The 23081-nt window shown below is 38.2% G+C and overlaps 2 protein-coding genes across 2 annotated transcripts in view; both read right to left on the reverse strand.

Moving 5' to 3' along the window:
* The window catches only part of pde4bb (phosphodiesterase 4B, cAMP-specific b), a 64573-nt gene extending 54526 nt beyond the window's left edge, over positions 1-10047 (reverse strand). The window contains exon 1 of the mRNA XM_051913666.1: positions 9912-10047. The gene's annotated coding sequence lies outside the window, so the exon portion shown is untranslated. The remainder of the gene's footprint in view (positions 1-9911) is intronic.
* A 5470-nt stretch (positions 10048-15517) lies between these two features.
* On the reverse strand, positions 15518-22931 carry LOC127523355 (leptin receptor gene-related protein). The gene is made up of 4 exons (XM_051913967.1): positions 22747-22931; positions 22137-22212; positions 21862-22045; positions 15518-16886 (listed from the first exon to the last, which is right to left on the reverse strand). Exons 1-4 carry the CDS (start codon positions 22760-22762, stop codon positions 16770-16772), a joined length of 393 nt encoding a protein of 130 aa, XP_051769927.1. The 5' UTR covers positions 22763-22931; the 3' UTR covers positions 15518-16769.
* Positions 22932-23081: the final 150 nt, after the last annotated feature.

The following is a 23081-nucleotide window of genomic DNA, read 5'->3' on the forward strand; positions in this document are numbered from 1 at the left end:
TTAACCCCTTTGAGTGTGTTTCAGAAATGTCATGCTCCTTACCATAACCACGGGTTTCAACACACTACTAATGCAACTCATCCAGGCCCACTTTTTATTCTGCATATGCCTTGGGTGAGAATTATTTAAATGAGGGATATTGTGACAAGTACTTTCCCAGAAGAAAACTCAAGACTACAATCGAGGCATTTCAGGGAGTTCAGAAACAGTGCTTACTGATAAAGAGAACAACTCCTTTTGGAGTGGACTTTGTGCTTTGTAATTTTCAAAACCTTTTTCATGCTCAAACAGCAACATTACACACTAAAGAAGTTGAAAATGTAAAAACACACAAACAATGGGTCCTTTTTAAAAGGCAGCTTGTTCAATTCTACATAATCATAATATTAAAAACTTAACTTATTGCAAGGCTGGTGTGTCATATGGTAGGATGAATAACATGAGAAAGACTGAAAAGACGATTTTGTAAATGTAAAAACACAGCATAAGTGTGATTTACCAGCATAACACATGGATAAACACTGGAGCAAATATTTATAGTTTTTGCCAAGAGTATTTGATCACCATAGAGTTTGATTGGACACAAAACCTTTGACGTCAATAACAAACGATATGGGAAATGTTTTCTACTCCCTTTTAAATGCTGATAAGTCTATTTATTTTGCTGTCCTAGTTATGTATGATTACTTGGTTTATTGCATTGGATTACATTAGTTGCATTTCTGATTTTAATTCCTTTTTATGTAAAGCACTTTGTATTACCATTGTGTATGAAATGTGCTATATAAATAAACTTGCCTTGCTTTGCCTCACATGTATTTGGCAGAACTGACCTGACCTATTTTGGGCTGCAACCACATGTAAAATAACAAGGCAAGACGATGGGTTTGAAGCTACTCCTAAGATAAGTCTTATAAATGCAATATCACATGAGCAAAAGCACAGCTGATGTACGGCCATAACACACTCCTGCAAGTTTAAACAAGGAAAAACAAAAGAGCGTAACAAAGACTCTCTTGTGAGTTGTACTTACTTGCCATTGCTAGTTCAAAAGATGATTCAGAGCCTCCGTTACTAATTCAAAAGTGTCTAGTTAGAATTAGCAATGACGCCTTAGGTCATTGCAGATACAAGAAGTTATTGCAGTAACAAGAAAGGCAGCATGATTGTGTTGTACTGCTTTTTATACAACAGACACACTATTGCTAGTTACAGTGCTCATCTGTTTTTGCTCCGCCAACAAAACAGCTCCAAATGAAGCTGCAGCAGAACCTTGACACCAGGTCAGTGTTTTTGTACAAATCAAGTGAATGATTCAATGACTAGTTCACAAAGTTTATTGTTTTGTTCCTGAATGAATCAGTATTTTTTAAAGAGTTGGTTGAATGAATGATTCACTGGCTCACTCATAAAGACATCTACTGATGTAACAATTTAAGAATGACTCACTGAAAAAATCCCAACTACACAGACAGTCTGTCAGCAGTGCACAAACACAGACAAGTGGAATTTGGTTTTTAAGTCCAGAACGCAACTGTCCCGACACTCTTTGAGGACTGGAACTAACTGTTGTGTAAAACAGCAATAAAGTCCTGATATTGTCTCCTTTCCACATGTGGTTTATTAAATGTCTAAAGCAGTGGTTCTCAAACTTCAATAAAATAATTTGTCTAAAACATTTTAAAAATAAAATATTTCAAAGCTTGGCATTACTAGGAAATTGTATAGCCTATTTATTTTAGACATGCCCATGGAGTTGCCGGTATGTAAATTTTTTTGACTGTACTAAACCACAAAATTACCATTATATGTTTGCAGAGATTTAGGAAACATGCTAAGTTCACATACTTGTTTCTACGAAAAACAATTCTACTTGAAATGTGTGTTCCATGCCGGAATGTCTGTTTTTGTTTTGGTCTATGTGATCCCGCCCATTGCCAATTTACCCAATAGTATTTTGACACTCTGGGTTGCCATTTGGCAGAAAAAACAGTGTATTGTAGCCACGGAAGCCAGAAAACAAACTAGGTCAGAGATCGCAGATTCTACTCGACCTAAACAGCCTCGGCTTTCATCTAAAAAGCTCTATGTCCAGAGGCATATTAAAGGGGTGGTTGATTATGATTTCACTTTTTTAACTTTAGTTAGTGTGTAATTTAAGCATAAACAATGTCTGCAAAGTTACAAAGCTCAAAATTCAATGCAAAGGGAGATATTTTCCTTTACAGAAATTGTTTTTTAAGGACTACAACAAATGGCTGGTAGGGACTACAACGAGCTTCTTCCCTAAAATTTACATAAACCCTGCCCCTGAGAACACACAACAAAGGCAGTGAGGCCATGTTGAGTTGAATCAACTCCACAGCAACTACATAAATTCATCCACTAACCATTCAGAAACGTCCAGATGCATTCTAAAAGTTAGTAACTTCTTGAGTCTCTTCATCAGTGTCCAAATCCGGTTTGAACAATGTAAGGCTGAACACCATTACTGACAATCATCATTTTGGCAACGTGAGATTCTCCAGCTTTGTTGTTGAGCAACCAAAGCGCAAGCTGTTAAAGCTCCACCCTCTTCTGGAAAGGGGGCTGGGAGCAGCAGCTCATTGGCATTTAAAGGGACACACACAAAACGGTGTGTTTTTGCTCACAACCAAATAGGGGCGAACACACATTCTAGGGACACCAGAGACTTATATTACATCTTGTAAAAGGGGCATTACAGGTCCCCTTTAAAACATGGAGGGAGTGGGAGAAACAAACATCTCCAATGTTTTGAATTTGGACTGCAGTACCCTTTTCAAACACTAGCTGTCAATATTCCATACTGCATCTTTAAGAGTTTAACAATTTCCATAACTTTTCCAGGTCTAAAAACCACACTTTTTAAATTAGGCTTTAAAACTTAAAATTATCCAGATAGGAACCATGGTTCTTCAACAGTTGAGGGGGTGAAAGATTATTTTAATACTCATTTTTAAATCTTGAGGTCCCTTTGGACGTTTGCTTGAGAGCCTCTGGTTTAATTTAGATAGTTACAGTATACAGTATTACATTATATTGAGTGGTTGACCAACCCTTTCACAAGTGAATTGACATGGTTTTTCTACATTTCATGTGGATCATTACCATTTCAATTGGAAAATTCAGGGTTTCATAGTACTGATGGCCTAAATCATTAGTGATAGAACTGTTTGCCTTTTATTTGCCTTTCCACCCAAATAAAGTACTTGTAGTTTAAGGTCGGGGAGATAAATAATGAGGTCTTGATGGATTCTGCCTCACTTTCATGCAGTTTTTATGCAGAAGGTGAAAAATGATCACATGGACTCTTGTGCAGAACCTTGATGAGGCAATTTACATTTCAGCTCCACACTTTCTTATTTTTCTTTTTTCCCCCTCATCTTTCTCTTATTTGGTGGAGGTACTCAATTTGTTAGACAGATTTCCTAAGATAAAATTTGAGTTTATGCAAAATTACAACATAGGGTGATGGATTCAATTAGGTGGAAATTTATTTTACGTCTAGTTTATAACAGCAGGCATGAACTGTAATCATGTAAAGGGAAAGGTGTGAACAAGTAAGCTGGGATATGATTATCTATATTTTACATTTTAATATCTTTCTTCAGCCACCATAGGACTGAATACAACATTAAATATAAAGCCATCAAAACTGGTCATGCTGACCAATATTGCTAACACAACATGTTTGTAATGTTTTGATTTCAGTACAGTTGCCTTGTCTTATAAAATCCATAGCTGGGCACCAAAAGTGCACACTTCATGTTCTGTATTCCTGACAAACAGGCGTGTATTGTTTATTGAGTCAGACGTCAGACACAATATGTTATCTGAGCTGAAACAAAGACTCCATGGTGCTCACCAGCTCCACAATCTTATTACCAGAACCAGCGCTTGTTTATATCCACATGCTGTAGCCACAATGACGTTCCTGTCCCACCACTGACCTGAATAAAAACATGGTTATGTTAACTTGGTCAATAAAATAATGTGTCCTGGCATTAATGTTTATGTATGGAAAGCAAAATATTTACAGATCATGTAGGGTCTCAGAGACTTGTGACTTTTTCAATTGGATATATTTATTTTTGTTCTGCCAACCATTTCAAATTCAGTCAAGCTCTCAGAAGAATTTCCAAAACAATTACTTTGCTTTAAATGACTGTGAAAATGACAATGCAACCGGCTCGTTTTTTTTTTTTTTTTTCCTAATGGATTGCGAGTTACACTGAAGCCTGTAAAACGACATTCCAAAACAACACACATTTAACCAATTATAAAGTAAAATATCTAGCTTCCGCCAAACCGCCTTCCGTATTCAACTTACGTAGAAAGTGTAACGCCTCTTAAACGCTTACATGACGTCCTACGCCTTCCATATTCAACTTACGAAAAAAGCCTAAGTGATGCGACGTTATCACAGTTTTGTGAGGTACCTTTGTGTTCAAACGCTCGCTACAAAGTCATTCTGGATAACTTAAAGTCTCCTTGTAGTCAATAACGTTATCCCTTAAAACTCATCAAAATGACATATTTAAACGTTTTTCCTGTGAAAAAAATTTCTTCATTACTTAAAATAGCTTGAATGTAACTCTACACCCTTGCCTCTTTTAGTATACGCGCATCACTGAATATGCAAATTAGCCCCGCCTCCACTCACGCCAGCTCAGAGATTAACTCGCTCAACACAATAGTATCGCTCTTTACAACATCGGACACATAACGGTAATTAATATGATTAGCCTTTTGCTATTTTTAGCTGTTATCGAACAGCTAAAAATGTGTTGATAAAAATAACAAACCATGGTCCCGTTCATCATCTCAGAGTCAGACAGCTGCCTTCTAACAATCAGTATCCTTACAAACGTTTTGAACATCTCAGAACATCAGTAGAGAAAGGCATATAGTTCATATCGTCATCGTAATATACATCATACAAATGCCATATTGCTAAATCTACACAATTTTTCATATCAACAGAAAAATGTATTGGGATAACCTGGCTTCTCTCGAGACTCCCAAGCTAGTTCGCTGTTAATGATATGCTAAAGCCCGCCGGCACGTTGACGTGATTGGTTGCAAAGTAGTTTGTGACATCACAGACACCAGTGAGAGTCTTTTTTTCACTGCAGTTTTAAGGAGAAAATACTTAGCAATGGTGTTGACGTCAATTTGCACATGGTTTGTCTTAAAGCATATTGAAAACACAACATAGACATATAAACAACATTAAAAACTTGATTTTCACCACAGGGGGTCTTTAAGGCAGTGAGGTAACAAGTCAGCTGCCTAAGTTTTCGGACGCAGCCTGCCTTTATATGGTGTATGTGTACAACTCTCTACTAGAGTATGTGTATGTGTCCAATTGTTATTTTAGCTCAACCATTTGGCTGCTGAATAAAAATCGTTTCATATTTGTGATCGCTACAGACTAACATTGTGTCAACAATAAAACTGTTTTATGTAAATCTGTTTTTGTTTATTTATTTTGTTCTCTACATAACCAACATTTAAAAGTTTGGGTCAGTAATATTTTTTAATTAATACTTTTATTCAGCAAGGATGCATTAAATTGCATTACATTAAAAAAAAAAAGTTTAATTTAATGTTACAAAAAAATTCTATTTTAAATTACTGAAATCAGAGTTGCTAAACTTTCTATATGTTTTCAACATTAATAATAATAAATAATAAGAAATGTTTCTTGAGCAGCAAATCAGCATATTAGAAGATGTCTGGATCATGTGACACTGAAGACCGAAGTAATGATGCTGAAAATTTAGCTTTGAATCACAGGAATAAATAATATTTTAAAATAGAAAACATTTAAAGGTGTCTGAGAGAGCAGAGAGTAGCCTGTGTGAAGCAATGAGGTTTCTACTTCTAACAAAGAATGGTCTCTGCTTCTAATAAACCAGACGACTACTACTACTACTACTTCTTCTTTGTGCGTATTCAACGTAGTGACGATGCAAGCTGCCTCAAAAACATGAACGGTTTAGAAGAACAACAATATAGTGACTAAATGCGCTCTGTAGAGTGTTTGTCCGTTTAGGGCTGCTGTAGAAACATGTCGGCGCATAATGACGACTTGACATGGAGGAGGACCCGCGGTGTATAAGATAAAAATGGCTCATTCTAATGCTGCGTTCACACCAAATGCGAATCGCGCGTCAAATTCGCGTCAGACGCGTCTAGTTGGACGCTTGAACATTTTGAAGTAAGACACTTCAGACGCGCGTCAAAATTCGCTCTATTCGCGCGTTTAAACAAAGTGTGTTCAGATGCGAATTCGCGTCATGGGAGGGGCTTCTGCCTGGCGTGCTACCTGTGCTACCCAGTGTATTTGCCGGCCTCCTTGCTAGATAATGGCGGATATGGATGTTGCTGAGAGAGTGGGTTGGCTTTATTTACTCTGGAAAGCCCATCAGCGGCGTCGGCGGGCTCGCCGTGTCTGGGTTCATGAGATTATCCAGAGACACTCCCAGTTTGGTGAGTTTCACCATTTACTCCAGGAGCAGGGTGGCCACACACAGCGACTATTAATTTGTCCTACATCTTTGTTCTGGTCTCCACCGCTGATCACGTCATAAACACGTGACTACCAAAGCAGAGTCCCTGATTGGTTAACACGCCGCGAATATTCGGCAAAGTTCAGATTTTTCAACTCGGGCATCTAGGGCGTCAGACGCTCGATTCGCGCGTCAGACGCGTGAACGCTCGATTCGCGCATCAGACGCGTGAACGCTCAATTCGCGCCGCGCCATTCGCGCATCAACGGCCGATTCGCGCCGCGCTACACACTTGATTCGCGCCGCAGGACGTCTAGACGCACGTTTACATTGACTTAACATGTAAATCAGACGCCCCAAACGCCCCAGACGTGTTCAGTGTGAACGCAGCATAAGCTAATTATGTAAGGTCTTTATGCACCACTGAAAACATAGTTATAATATATTGCATCTCTGTCAATAGATCCTCCCAAATGTTACACATTACACCTTTAATTTAAATTACAATATTTCACACTTTTTCTGTTTAATTGTATTTTTTGCTGTATCAAATAAATGCATCCTTGGTGAACATAAGAGACTTCTTTCAAAAATATTTTAAAAAACGTACCGACACCAAACTTTTGAACTGTATAGTGTAACAATGCAGTAATATCTTCTGATTGCTTGTGATTATGTTAAGCAGCATTTCTATTCTTTTTTTTCCCTAAAAAAAAAAAAAAGCAATAATCCCAATTGTGGGGTGGGGGGGTGGTAGAGGATATAAATAATTTTAAATTATTGAAATAATTCTTTTTTCTATTTTAATATATTTTAAAATGTTTTTTAACTTAATGTATTTTTACTATATTTTCCCCCACAAAAATCTGTTTGAGATTTGTTTTCAATACCAACATGGACCCCCTGTTGAATCCCCTGACTAAGTGTAATATCCTGTGGGCAAGCAGATTAGCTGATGTCTCTCACTGGCCTGTACAATCATTTGCTCTGTGCTGTAAACAATCTCTGGACAACACAATGTCACGCTATGCGATGTGTACTCATTAATGTACTCACTACAATGCTCAGTATAATTATTTGACATCACTGTCTACGTGAACTATACAATTCACTGGCACACTGCAACAAACTCATTGCAAAACAGACAGCCTCTGGGGTTGCCAACTTGCCAAGTCTTTGTTTCTCTATCTACATTAATAGCTTTGATTTGTTCCATGTCACAATTGATTCAGCAGTTATGTAAGAATTATATAATTACATGTAAGAAACAGACAGTCATCATGTAACACCTAGTAAAACAAATTGGGGAATGATCGCTCAAACGGTCATTTCAGATAAATGCACTGCACAATGTTTATACATAAACATCAGACAATTAGATCTCAAAAACATGTCCCAGTTATTATTTGATTGGGGTGCACACAGATGGCTGTTTTTTTTTAATGGTCTCACCTCAAGAGGGCACAACACTTTCAACAGAACATTTCACTTTCCATCTGGTTATTTATTTTGGGGTGGAACCAATATCTAACGTTCTAAGAACACTCTTTTTAGGTTGTTTTAGAACTATAAACTAACATTCCAAGAACATTTTGGGGACCAAAATTTGTTAGTTGTTTTTGCATCGATCTTGTCTGCAAACAAAATACACAACAAGGGCATATGAGCTGTTCCCCTAACATTGCTATACAGTTCCATTTGGTTATTTTTTTAGGTGGACCCAATATCTAACTATTCTTTTTTAGGTTTTTTAGAACCTTAAAGTAACATTCATAGATTATTTAGGGGACCAAAGTTTGTTAGTTGTGTTTGCATCGATCTTACCTGAAAACAACAAGGGCATATGAGCTGTTCCTCTAACATTTTTTGGGGGGTGAAACCAATATCTAACATTATAAGAATGTTTTTTTTTCTGGGCTTTTTTTAGGATCATAAACTAACATTTCCAGAACATTTTGAGGACCAAAATTTGTTAGTTGTGTTTTCATCAGTCTTGCCTGAAAACAAAATATATAACAAGGGCATATGAGCTGTTCTTTTTTAATTGGTATGATGTCTAACATCAGATCCAGTAAACAGTAGCTATTTGTAATGATGTCCGCTAGGCCTACTTTTAATGAATGGCAGAATACAGTATTGAACAATTTACAAGATGTATGTCAGGGTAAGAGACGGAGAGACAGAGCTGGAGAAAATGAGGATGGGAACTGTATGGGGTTGGCGAGGAGAAGACAGCGTGGTGTGAGATGCATTTAATTTGTTCTATTAGGTTTCAATGTGGCACCGAATACTAGACCTATTTCCTGAAAAAAAAAGTCAATAGGAAATTCCAAGAGTCAACAGGAATTATTATTCAAGTCTACATTCCCTACATCATAGAATTTTTCCATAGAGGAAGTCATCACACAGAAAGGCTATTCTCAATGTAACTGTTTGAAAGTGAACATTAAAGCCCAAGGAGTCAATAAATCAAATTCATCACTCAATTATCACTCTATATGCCGAACTACATGAAAAAGTTCATTCTTAAAATGTTGGTATGGTAGTAATATCGTAATAAGTAAAGTAATGTGGTATACATACCTTTAAGAACAACATAACATTTAACCATATTCCTCAATAATACAGATGATATTAGAAGGGATGAATGAATGAACCACGTTGCCTCGTTGTGCATTTATTATCACAGCAACGCAGTTATATTAGTCTGACAGCAGAAATTTGTATAACGTCAATTAATATTCATGAGATTGTATGATGAGCTTTCACACTTTTCCCAGAGCAGAACAGTGAAAAGGTATCAGGCAATGAAGTTCATCAAGTTAATTAAGATAATTCACAAGCCGGTGGTCCTAAACATTAAAAAAAAACAACAACAAAAAAACCCGTTGTTTTTAAAGATAAAACAACCCTGTCAGATAAAATATTCAATAACACGACGTCTCCAGTGAAAAACACCTTAACGATTCACTGACAGTCTGCGCGTGCCTCGTGCATCGTTTGACCAGGTCTACTTAATTTGACCAAATGAGATGAACTTCAAATAGCCTGGGATTTTCATATAGTACAGCTAGGCAGATATTTAGTCATTTGATTGAATTGTATCGGTACTTTAACAGATCACTGTTACATCGGCTACATGAATCATCATACGCGCGAACTACGATGCCAACACGTTAACAGATGCAAGTAGCAACTTACATCAGCCTACACAGTCACGATGTTCGAGAGGCGATTCAAGTCCTGAGTCAAATGCTTAGAAAGCGACAACGTAATGTTCTGCTTTGTCAATGAAGTGCACGAACTAGTGCACGGTTGAATCGTTGTATGCAACGAACAATAGCCCGCGGGACCGAGAGACCCGTGCAAACTTACCTTATATGCATGCGCTGTCGTTTCGAGATGATAGTCGCAGATGAACGAATAAAATCGGCGTGAGAGCAAATATAACAGACCTCTCCGTAAACCCCTCCTATCCTATTGGAAGTGGTCACCCATCACCAGCGGATGGGACAACCCTCCTCCTCCCCATCCTCCTCCTCTCTGGGACTCTGGCATTGACGGTGTGCTGTGATCCTCCTGACACCCCTATTCCCTCCAATTGAATGATAATGGAGAAGATGAAAGAAACCAGAAAACAAGAATCACGACAAGACATTAAAGGAGACTGCAGATTCTATCTATCTATCTATCTATCTATCTATCTATCTACTGTATCTATGGTCTGTTTACACCTTGTCACTTCATGCCTTTCCTCTGATCAGATAGCTAACCAAATCCGATCATGAAAACACCAGATATGTTTCAGTTCTGTCAGGACCACTATCGTCAAATATGACTGATAATTGCATAGAGTTTGTATTGGTGGTATGGTTCTGTTCTGGGCAAGAACTCCCTGCGCATCCATGCAGCCTAGCATGGATAAGAGCAGGGAGAGCAGCAATAACCCCCCCTTAGGGTAAACAGAACAGAACCAACATATGCAGATATAATTAATGTCAATAATTTAACATGTACACATATTTCAAGAATTAGTCTGATTCAGGGGAATCATAAGGCCAATCCTGACTGAAGAGAGGAGGAGCTGGGGATGGAGGAGGGTAATTAGCTCCTGAGAATGCCGATAATACTGAAGAGCTTATATATGGATGCTGTTATAGGCGTCGTATTCCTATAGGTAGACGTAAGTCACCTGGGAGTCAGCTGATGCAAGCTTGACTGACGTGACCTGCCAGAACTGACGCTAACGCTGGATTTCTGTCAGGACCACTATCGTCAAATATGATTGATAATTGCATAGAGTTTGTATTGGCGGTATGGTTCTCTTCTGGGCAAGAACTCCCTGCGCATCCATGCAGCCTAGCATGGATAAGAGCAGGGAGAGCAGCAATAACCCCCCAAAACAAAACCTATGCTGATATCCCCAACACAAACTGAGTGTGAAAATCTGAATGCCATGTTTCTTTAAAATGCGTTTGATTTGCCTGTCGAATTCACCATTTAATTAGCTCCTGAGAAATAGCTGCTGATAATACTGAGGAGCTTATATATGAATGCCATGATAGGCGTCATATTCCTATAGGTAGACATAAGTCACCTGGGAGTCAGCTTATGCGAGCTTGACTGACGTGACCTGCCAGAACTGACGCTTACGCTGGATTTTAGTTTGTACCAACCTTGAGTTTTAGGCACCATGAAAGAGGCTCAGCTTTTAGCAGTGTTCATCCCCATAGTAACTTAACGCTCCATGGCTAACCTGCTCCAAGACAGGTTATGTTCTGAGTAAGAGATCTCAAACTGAAACTGGACCAATAAGCTGTGACACATCTCTGACGCAATAAAGACACTCCCTTAGTTTCTCACTACATAGTAAAATATTTGACTATGAACCTTCTAAGAAACTTGTAGCTATATTTGCTTAAGAAAATAGCTTAAAATGACAGTTAAATTAGATTAAAAGTGACTATTAAAAGTGTCTATTAAAACGTGCAGACTTGTTTGCATGATCTTCCATAGAGCATTCACCTCTATATACAGCCTCTGTACACTAAGTTGCCTTATATGTTGTGTTTGAGACACATCACTAAACTTATAAGAAAAAAAAGCTGCCAAACCATCTGCAATGTGTCAGAGGGTCAAGCACAAGGTCAGTGTTACCTGTTGAGTAATTATAAAATGAAATTAAAAAAAACAATGAGTAAAATTTGGTGAATGAATGAAATAAATAAATCAGAGGATCACCGGGCTGTTTCCAGGCAACGGTTGTGAGGTATGAGATTCATGGCCACTGGAGGGCCCTTTCCTAACCCACATCTACCGTTTTTATAAGAACTATCCTGTATCTCTCCAGTGTCTTGGAATTATGAGTATTATGATTTATAAAAACTAATTCCTGAATGATTTTTTTTTTTTTCTGGAGGCATGAATGCATGTGACTAAGCCTTCAAATATATTCATTCATTGATGTTTTCTGAAAGTAAACATCATGCGTCTCCTGTGAATGATGTTGTCAGATTGACAATTCTGCATTTATTTCCCTCTTTATATAGGATGTGTGCCATTAGAACATTATTTTCAAAGCATCAATATTTGAAAACCTGCACCAAATGCATGAATATATTACAAGATGTTTCTTATCTCCTTTAGGACACCTCTGAAGACAGTCTTCCTCCTCTTTAATTATCATCATTCAGTCTGGCCGCTTTGATCGCGCTTAAAATAGAGCAGAACTCCCCAGGGGAGGTCATTACCGAGTGGCACCGCTGCCGTAAGGGCCACTGTCTGCGGACCAGTCATTTACTTATTTGAATCAGAGCACAAGAGAAGCGCTCAGAGAAAGACACAACTCAGCAGGATGGCTCTGTCTTCCTGTCTTCAGGCAGGGTTTCTGTGATATTTTGTCATTTAATCCCTTTAATCTCATTAAAGTATTGAATATTTGAAACTTTAGCCATTTCCTTGCAATAAATTACAGTATGCCTGGGATTTTGCATAGTGTGGACAAGTCTAGATATTTTAAGTGTTTATCTACATTTAAAAGCAAGATGCAAAATATATATCTATTTTTCTATGCATTTACTATCAACAGGGACTGATGCCTTCAAAATTAAAAAAGGATGCAAAAGCATTATAAAATTATCATAAAAATAGTCAATATAACTGATACCGGTTTATTTTGGTACAGACCACCTATAGTCAAACCAAAATTTATTCAGGCACCTTGAACATTTCATTCATTAATACAGTTTATTCACTATAGATTAAAAAAATGGTAATAAAATATGACAAGATCTTAAAGAGTTAAACTGTGTCCGAAAAAATTAATCTTAATTATGTCAGATAACACTTAAGCAAAACATGGTCAGGTCAAAGTGTCTGAATAATTTTTGGTCCGAAATTTTTTATCAATTTTACTGGTAGTCCACTGTATGAAGAATTTTTGGGTATAATATGTCACAATTTACTTTATTTTGCTATCCTCACTTACATAAATGAACTATAGTGTCCTGCACCCACTAGTAAAAATATATCAAAAATATAAAAAATGTCTGAATTATTTTGGTTTGACTGTATATGAATGGTACGGAGCCCCTAAAGTAACATATTGATGAAAAAAATTGAGATGAGAGGAAAAAATATTCTCTTGTAAAAGTTTTGAGTTCCCCCAAAAAACCATTTGTTCGCTTGCAAAGAACTCAAAAGGTTTGCAAGCAAACGCAAAGTTTCTTGAGAGAACGCAAAACATTTGCGTGAGAACACAGAAGCATTGACTTATTTTTTTCCCATCTGTCACGATTATGCTCAGTTTTGGTTTCGTTTTCTCTATGTTTAGTCACCTGTGTTCCCTTTTCCTCTTTTTCCCGACACTAATCATTGTCATGGACATTCATTTAATGATCTCACCTGTCCGTATTTAGTTCATTATCATTGTGTGTTTTAGTTCCTCTGTTTCTCACATTCATGGTCCATTATTGTCTGTGCCATGCACTCTGTTACATGTTGTTTTCTCTTGTTAAATAAACCTTGTTGTTGTTTTTAACTACTTAATCTGCCTCAATCATCATTGGACTTGAATTGTGGCACCATCTCAAACAGTCGTTGAAAAAGGAGGATCTTAAAGGGATAGTTCACCCCAAAATTAAAATTTTATCATCATTTACTCACCCTCAAATTGTTCCAAATCTGTATAAATTTCTTTGTTCTGCTGAACACAAAGGAAGATATTTTGAAGAAAGTTTGTAACCAGGCCACTTTGGGGCACCACTGACTTCCATAGTAGGAAAAAAACTACTATGGAGGTCAATGGTGCCCCAAAACTGTTCAGTTTAACACATTCTTCAAAATATCTTCCTTTGTGTTCAACAAAACAAAGAAAATTATACAGATTTTGAACAACTTGAGGGTGAGTAAATGATGATAGAATTTTCATTTTTGGGTGAACTATCCCTTTAAAGGTGGGGTATGTATTTTTTCAACTACACTGTTTGGAAGTTAGTTGGGCCGACACCAACAACAAACGTCTAACCAATCAGCATTAGGGGCGTATGAAGGTAGAGGAGAGAGAAGGAGTAAGAGGGAGATTTGAAAATAAGAAAAAAAAAAACAGCAGAACGAGAGATGAGACACAATACAAAAGAGCTCAAAAGAATATCACTGGAATGAAGGTTAATGACTGGGTAAGTGCTTTAGGACGCACGTTTATATTAGAAAAGCTTTCCAGCGCTGGAGAGAGCTAAGTGGGAAGGCCTGAAAACAGACGCGGAGGCTGCTTTCATTCCGCTTCTCACGTGAGTAACACTGGGTTTTGATTGTCTGGAGCTGTTGTGCTGTTTGCGACTAACAACAAACACTTTGTTTTTACTCTTGTGTACTGTACGCTCATTTTTTGTGCTTCCTTGTCGTTCGATTATCAACCGCGCTTTATTTTTCGTGAAGCATTTTGTTGCGCGTCAGCTGTGATAAATAGACATCCTCTCTCACATTGCGTGTGTCACAGTAGCCAGATAGTGAGAGTTGCTGTACTACTGCACACTGACGACCGCTAGAGAATGCAGTGTTTAGCGTCATTGTTAGTGCATTCATCTTGCATGCCAGCAGTGATCGGGCTGGGGTTAGAGACTGACTCGGAGCAGGGTGGTTAGTATTGGAGTGTGGGTTTTGGAGGCGGAGCAATGAAGAGAGGGGTGGGTTCGTTTGGGTTGATTTCAAATATCAACAATGTCCAACAGCGTTGTTCAAATTCTACTTACCGCACCTTTAAAACTAAAATGGAGGCCTATTCTTTTTATCCAAAATATGGCTCAAGTAGAATCAAAATTATTACCAAAAACATTTATGAAGACTTTAGCAGGAGACCACCTACTAAGTTTATTATAAGCACTGAGAGTCTGGAGAACAAGACCTCCATCGCCCAAACTCAGCTGTGGTTTCAACTGAAGGCCATGCTTTTCACTTATAAAAATAAAAAACCCTGATATGTTCAGGATGATCAATTGATCTTGACAGGCCAAACAGGTGCAACAATCCAGAAAAATCTTGCTTTTACATACCCATCATATTAAAGCTTCAAGTGATTTCTCAGCTGGTCTCTGCTCATACTCCTACAATAGTTGCCACCTCCATATACAAAATCATTTGTACTCTCTGTATTGGCATCCAGTATCTGCAGCAAGCATTGGGAATTAAGCCAGATGTAAAAGTATGATGTAAATACAGATCTGTCATTGTGCTGTCACTCACGTATATGTTATATTGCTGTGTGAACACATCTTTAAAACAGTCCTTATATGGTTACAATCTCTGAACATCCATCCTCTGCCCTGTAAGTAACTTGCCACTTTCATTACATACCTGACATCAACAGAAGCCACTGCAATGACATACTATATGCACATTCTTAAAGTCATTAGTCAAAAATAGTGTAATTTTAAACAAACATTTGCACTGTTTATGTATATAAAATTATGACAAGACAAAAAAGATAAAAATTCAAGTGAATTTATTCATATAATCAAATGGATATTGTTTGAAAGTGCTAAAAAGAATCAAAGTTCACAAAGGTATATCAAAAACCTCCCTTATACAAGTGATTCAGTGAAATCTCCGAAGAAACAAAACAAAAAGATTTGAAACAGTTGATAAAATAATACCCTAACAATAATCTTACCGTTATAAAATACCAATGACAACACCAGTAGTGTGAACCTGAACACTATGCCTTTCAGGTGAAATTGGATCAAAACATTGCATTTACTACATAGCCTATATTGAATTACATAACAATCATGTCATAGTGTTTCATAAGCTTTGATGTGGAATTATGTCAGTTATAAGAAAATATTTCTGGAATTGCATGAATCATAGGCTATTTTTGATAGTGTTCTGCACACTTTTTTTCTTTTTCTACAGACCCATATACAAACTTGTGGATGTAAACAAGAAATGAAGGAACAGAACTGCAGGAAAATGTCTGCTTTGGTAATCTGATGTAAACATTTACAAGTTCAAGAAGGTTAAAGCTTAATGGGTCCAATCCATAATTGACATTAGTGGCATTGCAAAAACAAAGGCAACAGAAAAACAATTAATTGACTGCCATGGTTACAGTGCTTCAGTTTTCAAAAACAAAGGGTTGCTTTAAAGCTAAGGTGACAGTGGCATTGTTAGTCAATTAATTGGTAGAAATATATATATAGTGCAAAGGATCATCATTAATAATTTATTCAAGGTAACTAACAATTCAAGATGCTAAAAATGTTCACTTGTTCATAATTCACCCCTAAACCAAAAAGTGTCTGTGTATAAAACAAGCATGTTAATGAGCGGGTGGGGGGGAAAAAAACTTAATGCAAAACAATCTTAAATGGTCCTAAAATAGGCTTCATTTTAATAAGCTAATATAATTAACTTTTTTATTGCTTTTGATTGAGTGAAATATGACTCAAGCTCCACATTACAGATTTTGAGAGATTCACCCTTTACATTTTGCTGTTTAATCTACTTTCTATAAATGCAACTTCAGAATTATGCTTTTTTAAGCAAATCATTGTATATATACAGAGCCATGCATAGGCTGAGATGTAATGCAAATGAAAAGGCAGAAGCAGAGTAACAGAGAGTGAAACAAAGCAATGGACACAGTCTCTGTCAAGGCCTGGGTTCATCAGAATTACTATGGGAAACTATTTAAAGTTTCAGTTTATTGTGTAGTGATGTACTTCCTCCTGATGGGTTTTACCACTGTTCCCAGCTGAAGTCATCTCCACCTCCGAATATCAGAAAGAAACCCAGAATGGTCAGAAAAATTACACAATTGCCTGCCATCACCAGGCCACAGGCACCCCACTGGATCTGCAGAGGAAGAGACGCATTAGCTTCATTGACAGTGACACATTTAATTCAGTGTACAGATAAAACCCATTTGCTATTTTAGAAAGCATATTCTGCCTGTGCATGCTTTTAAATCATTTTATGGACATGTAAGCACTAAATGCAATCTGAACAAAAATGTTATGAAATTTAATTAGTGCTTCCACAGTGATATTGAAACATTTAGAGGTTTTTCCCTCTACAAAATCAGAATATTGCTATAACCTCTGAGCTGCTATATGAACAAGCAAGAAAAAAATTAAATGAACAGAAGACATAGTATTTTTTAAACCATTAATATTTTGCATTATGATATTCCTCCCCAGTGGACCATGGCCCTGTGTACACCCGGCCGATTGGATCACAAGTGGACGGCGCTAAATACAGGTGTAAACGGGGTCTAAAACATTTTGAGCTTGTCTACTTTCAATCGCTTCCAGAGATAGTCGAAAACGCATTCAACCGGATTGCTTTCACAGTGTAGACACTCATGTGGTCGAATGCATTTGAACAGCCACAAAAGACTGCCTACTCCCGGCCTATACTGACTTAACACGTAAACGTTATGGGAAGCACGCTAGCCAGAAGGGATTTAAACTTTATCGGCTGAATACCCAAGTTTGGTTTGAAGACAAAAAAATCATACCAAGCACAATGTGATTTCGGTCACACTTTAGTTTAGGGTCCAATTCATTATTAACTTAGTGTTGTCAAAAGTACTGACTTCGATACAAAGTCGGTACTGAAATTTTAAAAATGTGACGCATTGAGAGGATTAGTAAACACCTCTGATTGGCCATTGTGTTCAAGTGCTCAACATATATGTCTGTGATTTGTTACAATAGCCACTTTTCCACCGTTGGGCCATTGCGTAACCTTCCATTGTGTGCCGATCTGGGCCTTGGTAATGCAATGGTTTACTGATGATATGAGATGGAAATAACATAACCGTGTTATGAAGGATGATCAGATATTTCTTTTAATTTTATTATTAATTTGTGTTTACGTCGCTTAAAGCGCTTAGCCATCTACAGAGAAACTGGTAGCCAGAAACTGGTTACGAATCCGTTCTACCTGCCCACAGACCCTCCCCTCGAAGAAATCAGGACAGAAGTGGTTGAAAGTGGACAAAAGAGACACATTAAACCACCAGGTGTAAACACGTATGTGTCTCCCTTGTCTACTTGTAATCCTATTGACCAAAATGCATCTTAGTACCAGGTATAAACAGGGCCCTTGTGCGCTAGAGAAACAAGTGCGCAGCCATCTTTAGAATTGTGTATTTGAACTTCCGTTTTTGCAATAGCTCTGTTTATTTCTATGGCATTGCTGTCGAAGAGTAATTAGCCCATGAAGAGGATTTACTTTTTGTAGAGTTAACAAAAGTTATCATGAGCATTGCAATGTTTGAAGCGGATGTCATAACAAATGTCAGTAGACCGATTTTAAAACAAGCAGTTCATTCATAAATCTGTAAGATTTTACCTTCATGCAGTGGAAATATAAACCGGAAGACAGAACACAATGAGCGCAGCGCTGAAAGGGGCAGGGCTACATAAGGTCTATAGAGTAGTGCAGGTATGACGTAAATTTGTAGGCCAAAACACAGAAACGAGCACTTCTGGTTCCATCGTCCCCAAGTCAATGGGTTTTTTGAATGTTTTTTTTTGGTTTAGGTCTGTGGTTAAAACAAGCTCAAGATACTTTCATGTTTTATTCTACGACATAAAATACATCATATATTAACCATGGTTCCCTGAGAAGGGGAATGAGACACTGCGTCATGGAGTTGACACTATGGAAATGCTCTTCATGAACCGGTGTCTGAAGCACTTGTGCTACACGTTGATCTTGATTGGCTACCGTGGGTGCGCCAGCAGGGTATATAAGGGTGCCTAGAGAGGACGTCATCAACTTCTATTGTCTGAAGGAAGATGAACATGCATGCCAGAAGTATGGCAATGTGACGCAGTGTCTTGTTTCTCTTCTCAGGGAACCATGGTTACAGTTGTAACCTGAGACATTCTCTTTCGAAGTAGAACGAATACTCACTATGTCATACTGAACAAATGGCTGCTCACTATGCTTGTGAACTGCCCAATAAGCTAAGCTTTAGCCAAAGCATTACCATACAGCGTACCCATGACCAAGAACTAGATAGCCTGAGGTTACGTCCGCAGTTCAATCTCTGCCGAGACTCGAACTCAGGTCGCCATGTGCATGACTGTCAGTATGCAGCCCAAAAGGCTACTACTCCGACTGCTACCCGGATCCTCAGCCATCAGTTCAAAGGGGCAACCTACTCCAAAGAAGCACAAAATTAAGCATCCTGTCCATAGGAACAGGGGAGGCCTCAGGAGAGAACTGTGTTCTCTCAACTGTATGCTCTACATAAGAACGAAGCAATGTTCTTCACACCAAAGAACTTCACTACTGAACCCCTAGGGAAGGGCTCTACCTAGTATTGGGTGTCCTAGGGAGATAGTGAACATCAAATCGCCTGACTAAAATCTCCAGTGTGAATTGGAGGGGCTGCTGAGAGAGCGGAGTGCCGTGGAGCTCTTGTACACCCCCTACCAAGTAGCTGTTATCAGCTGATGGTTGCCTATTCCTACAGTTCTTGCGAATAACAAAGAGTGGGTTGCTAACTGTGATTAAGTCCACGTTTATGCTCTGTCTCAGTACTCCTCATAAACCATTAGGAAACATGCTAACATAGTCCTCCAACTATGTCCACACCAGCACCTCCAGGTATAAACTGGGGGCAACAAATAACGGAGTGAGACACAGAAGTGGAATGCTCATTCTCCTTGCTGCCCATCCACATAGGGAAACATATTGATGCAGCCTCCATAACCAGGAGGGGGCATCAGAGGGAAGTGCCAAAATGCCATTTCCAATATGAATGTAATTAAAAGAGAAGCAGTTTGATACTTCTCCATCAAATATGGCGACAGATAAGAAACTGGGATGCTACTGCAGTACTGCCCACTCTTCCTGTCCCGTCTAGCCCATTCGTGATGTAATCACAGAGGAAGCATATAGCTAACACCTCTGCACTTCCGAAACTGGAGGGGGGGAAGGGTAATAAATGAGGATGTGGGATGCAAGTTATGGTATTGCTCATCATCCACTTTTATCACAGCCCTTTTATTTGCTCTAGAACAAGAATATTGCTACTACCTCTGAACTCTTGGTACTGGGAATAACAGACAGATAAAGGTGAGGGAAGCAATTCATGGAATTGCCCATCTTTCTATTCTCTGATCTGGAGAATAAATAAGGGAGTGATTATAACAATCACTTTACCTCCTCTACAACAGTCTAGCTTTACTGCAACAGAGACGTACGGATGCATCACCAATGTGTACACGGGCTCGACAGATAGTGGGGCGGAGCACTAACAGTGAAATCCCACTACCTCATTTGTGTGAAGTCTTTTCTCTTCGCCTCTCGGGATCTTGAGAGGTCTCGACAGTGGTGCCAAAAAGTCCTGAAGGCGACACTGGGGCGTCAAGAAGAAAAAGCTTGCTCTTTGCAGCTAATTAAGACCGGCGTGTCGCATAGGTGCTTCAGACACCGGTTCAAAAGGAGTGTTCCCATAGCGTCAACTCCATGATGCAGTGTCTCGTTCCCCTTCGAAAGGGAACTAATGTTAACAAATGGAAACTTACTGTATTGTTCCGAATATAAGACGACCCTGATTATAAGACGACACCCCCCCCCCCCCCCCCCCCCTTTCAAGATGTACCTTTTAGAAAAAGTCTTTTTTGAGGACCAAATCTTGTCTTTTATAAAGAAAATGCTTTTTCTGAAAATTATTTTCATATTGCATATTTTCATATTTTAATTTTTATATTAAAAGTATGGTAAAAGTATACCAATAATCACATTTAAAAATAAACACTTTATGGCATACCATAAAAATAACCTGTAGTTTTTATTTTCAGTAGATTTCACATGTACAGTGTACAGTGACAGATGCTGACATGTCAAAAAACACAGGTTACGCATTACCTATCTGATCCAGGGGATATAAATGTTTTTTCCTTAGGCCGATCACACAAAGCTGAAAAGACAGCAGTTTCTCCCTGAAGTCAAAGGTCAAGCACTGGCAAGACTTGTTCTGCAGCGTAATGCTAATCCATTACGCCGCATCATTCTTACGTGCGTGTCCAGTGGCTCAGAGCAAACGATTTCAATTCATTTCTATGTTTTCAATTACTTTCTATGCTTCATTTCTATGCTTCACGCTCAGTTTTCCAATTAATTGAATGAAACGCTCGCTCTGCACCAGTGGACACGTACCGTTATGCCGCGTCAAAGCGGCTTCTTCCAAGAATTTGACAGGCAAGTGTGTCAGTACGTAGCCGAAATAAGAAAAGAGGGGCTCTTTGGCGATATCCAGTGCCTTTAGCTGGACGACGGCTTTGGTTATGGGCAGCCCCTCATTTCTTTTTTTTTTGGCTATGTACTGACATACGTGCCCATCAATTTCTTCAAAACGATCACTTTTAGGACTTCGTTAAGCTTTTCTTTGACTTTTCTTTGAGAGAACACGCGTGACCTTTCTAATGTGATTACGCAATGCGTGGCGGATCGCAGAGCAGTGCAAGACGAGCATTTGTGGTCAAAAAGAATATACATTTTATTTTATTTTATTTTGAAAACGACCAATTGTTTTGCTAGATAAGACCCTTATTCCTCGTCTGGGATCATGTAGAGCGCTTTGAAGCTCCACTGAAACTGCAATTTGGACCTTCCACCCGTTGTACCCCACTGAAGTCCACTATATGGAGAAAAATCCTGGAATGTTTTCCTTAAAAAAACTTTAATTTCTTTTCGACTGAAGAAAGATATGAACACTTTGGATGACATTGGGGTGAGTAAATTATCAGGAAATTTTCATTCAGAAGTGAAATAATAATTTAAAAATGTACATATATTGTGTTCTCACCACAGATTTTCGTGCAAGCACGATGGGAAGCCCGTAGGCTGACACCACGATACCGGTGGTTAAGAAGTATGCAAGCTCCCTGCATGCGTTGCTTGACTCAGTGTCATCTGCATGCCTCTTGGCTATTAAATTTGGTATAGGTGACAGGATGTAGAACAGCAGGACAAACATGGGCCAGTACTGTCTGTGAGGAAAGAAGCAGAATTTACAGTCTCTTGAATTTCTGCACTTCAGTCAAGTAAAAATCCCTACTGATGACAAAAACATGAACCTACCCAAATTGTTCCAGTGCACATCCCAAAAGGAGAAAGGTCAGTCCAAGCGCACCACTGAAGGACAACGCAACAAGAGCTAAAAAGGAATAATAATTCAGATAAGTCAAGGCCAAGGCTTTCAGTACTGAAACATGACGTGTATTTGTTGCCCCCTTGCGGCATTAGCTTGCAACTGCAGACATGACGTACTTTAAGTAAACAGACTGTAAATAAATTAATTTTTTGATTTTCCCCCCCCATGTATAAGATCATTTATTGATTTAATTTTTATTGGTTAATTACTGAATAGGGAAAAAGACTGGACCTCAACAGTAAAAGTTACTAAAGTTACTAAAGTAAACCTACGTATGCTAAACTTGAACCCTAGTTGACAACTTATCATTTACCCTATGGCACTTTATAGACTTTACTTAATCAGTTTGCACCGTTTGCGATTATATTTTACTTCGATGCAAAGATTCATGTAACAATCGGTAGTTTAAACTCAACAGAGTTTACAAGACTTTTTAGGTGGCGATCGAAAGCAGATGCACTCGTAAAATGATCGGGGTGGTTTTGTGTAAAATATTATTAAGAGTTGATCACATCAAGAGTCACGGTTTAACTTTACCTTTTATTCCTGCCATCACTGACAAACGCCTTTTGTTTTTATCTTAGTGCTAAATGTTAATGGACTGACTTCCTATTTCCTCCTCAACTACTGATACACCCTTAAAGGTACAGCCTTTCAAAATTTACAGCCTTTCAAAATCTACAAGAGTAGAGTAATGCACTGATCTGAAGCTTTTCAGAAAAACAAGTACAACAACAACAACAACAATAATGACAATAATAATAATAATAATAATTATTATTATTTACAGTCTATCTACAGTATCTCTATCTATCTATCTATCTATCTATCTATCTATCTATCTATCATCTATCTATCTATCTATCTATCTA

Source organism: Ctenopharyngodon idella, chromosome 2, assembly GCF_019924925.1.
Source record: "Ctenopharyngodon idella isolate HZGC_01 chromosome 2, HZGC01, whole genome shotgun sequence".
In the NCBI taxonomy this organism is placed as follows: Eukaryota; Metazoa; Chordata; class Actinopteri; order Cypriniformes; family Xenocyprididae; genus Ctenopharyngodon; species Ctenopharyngodon idella.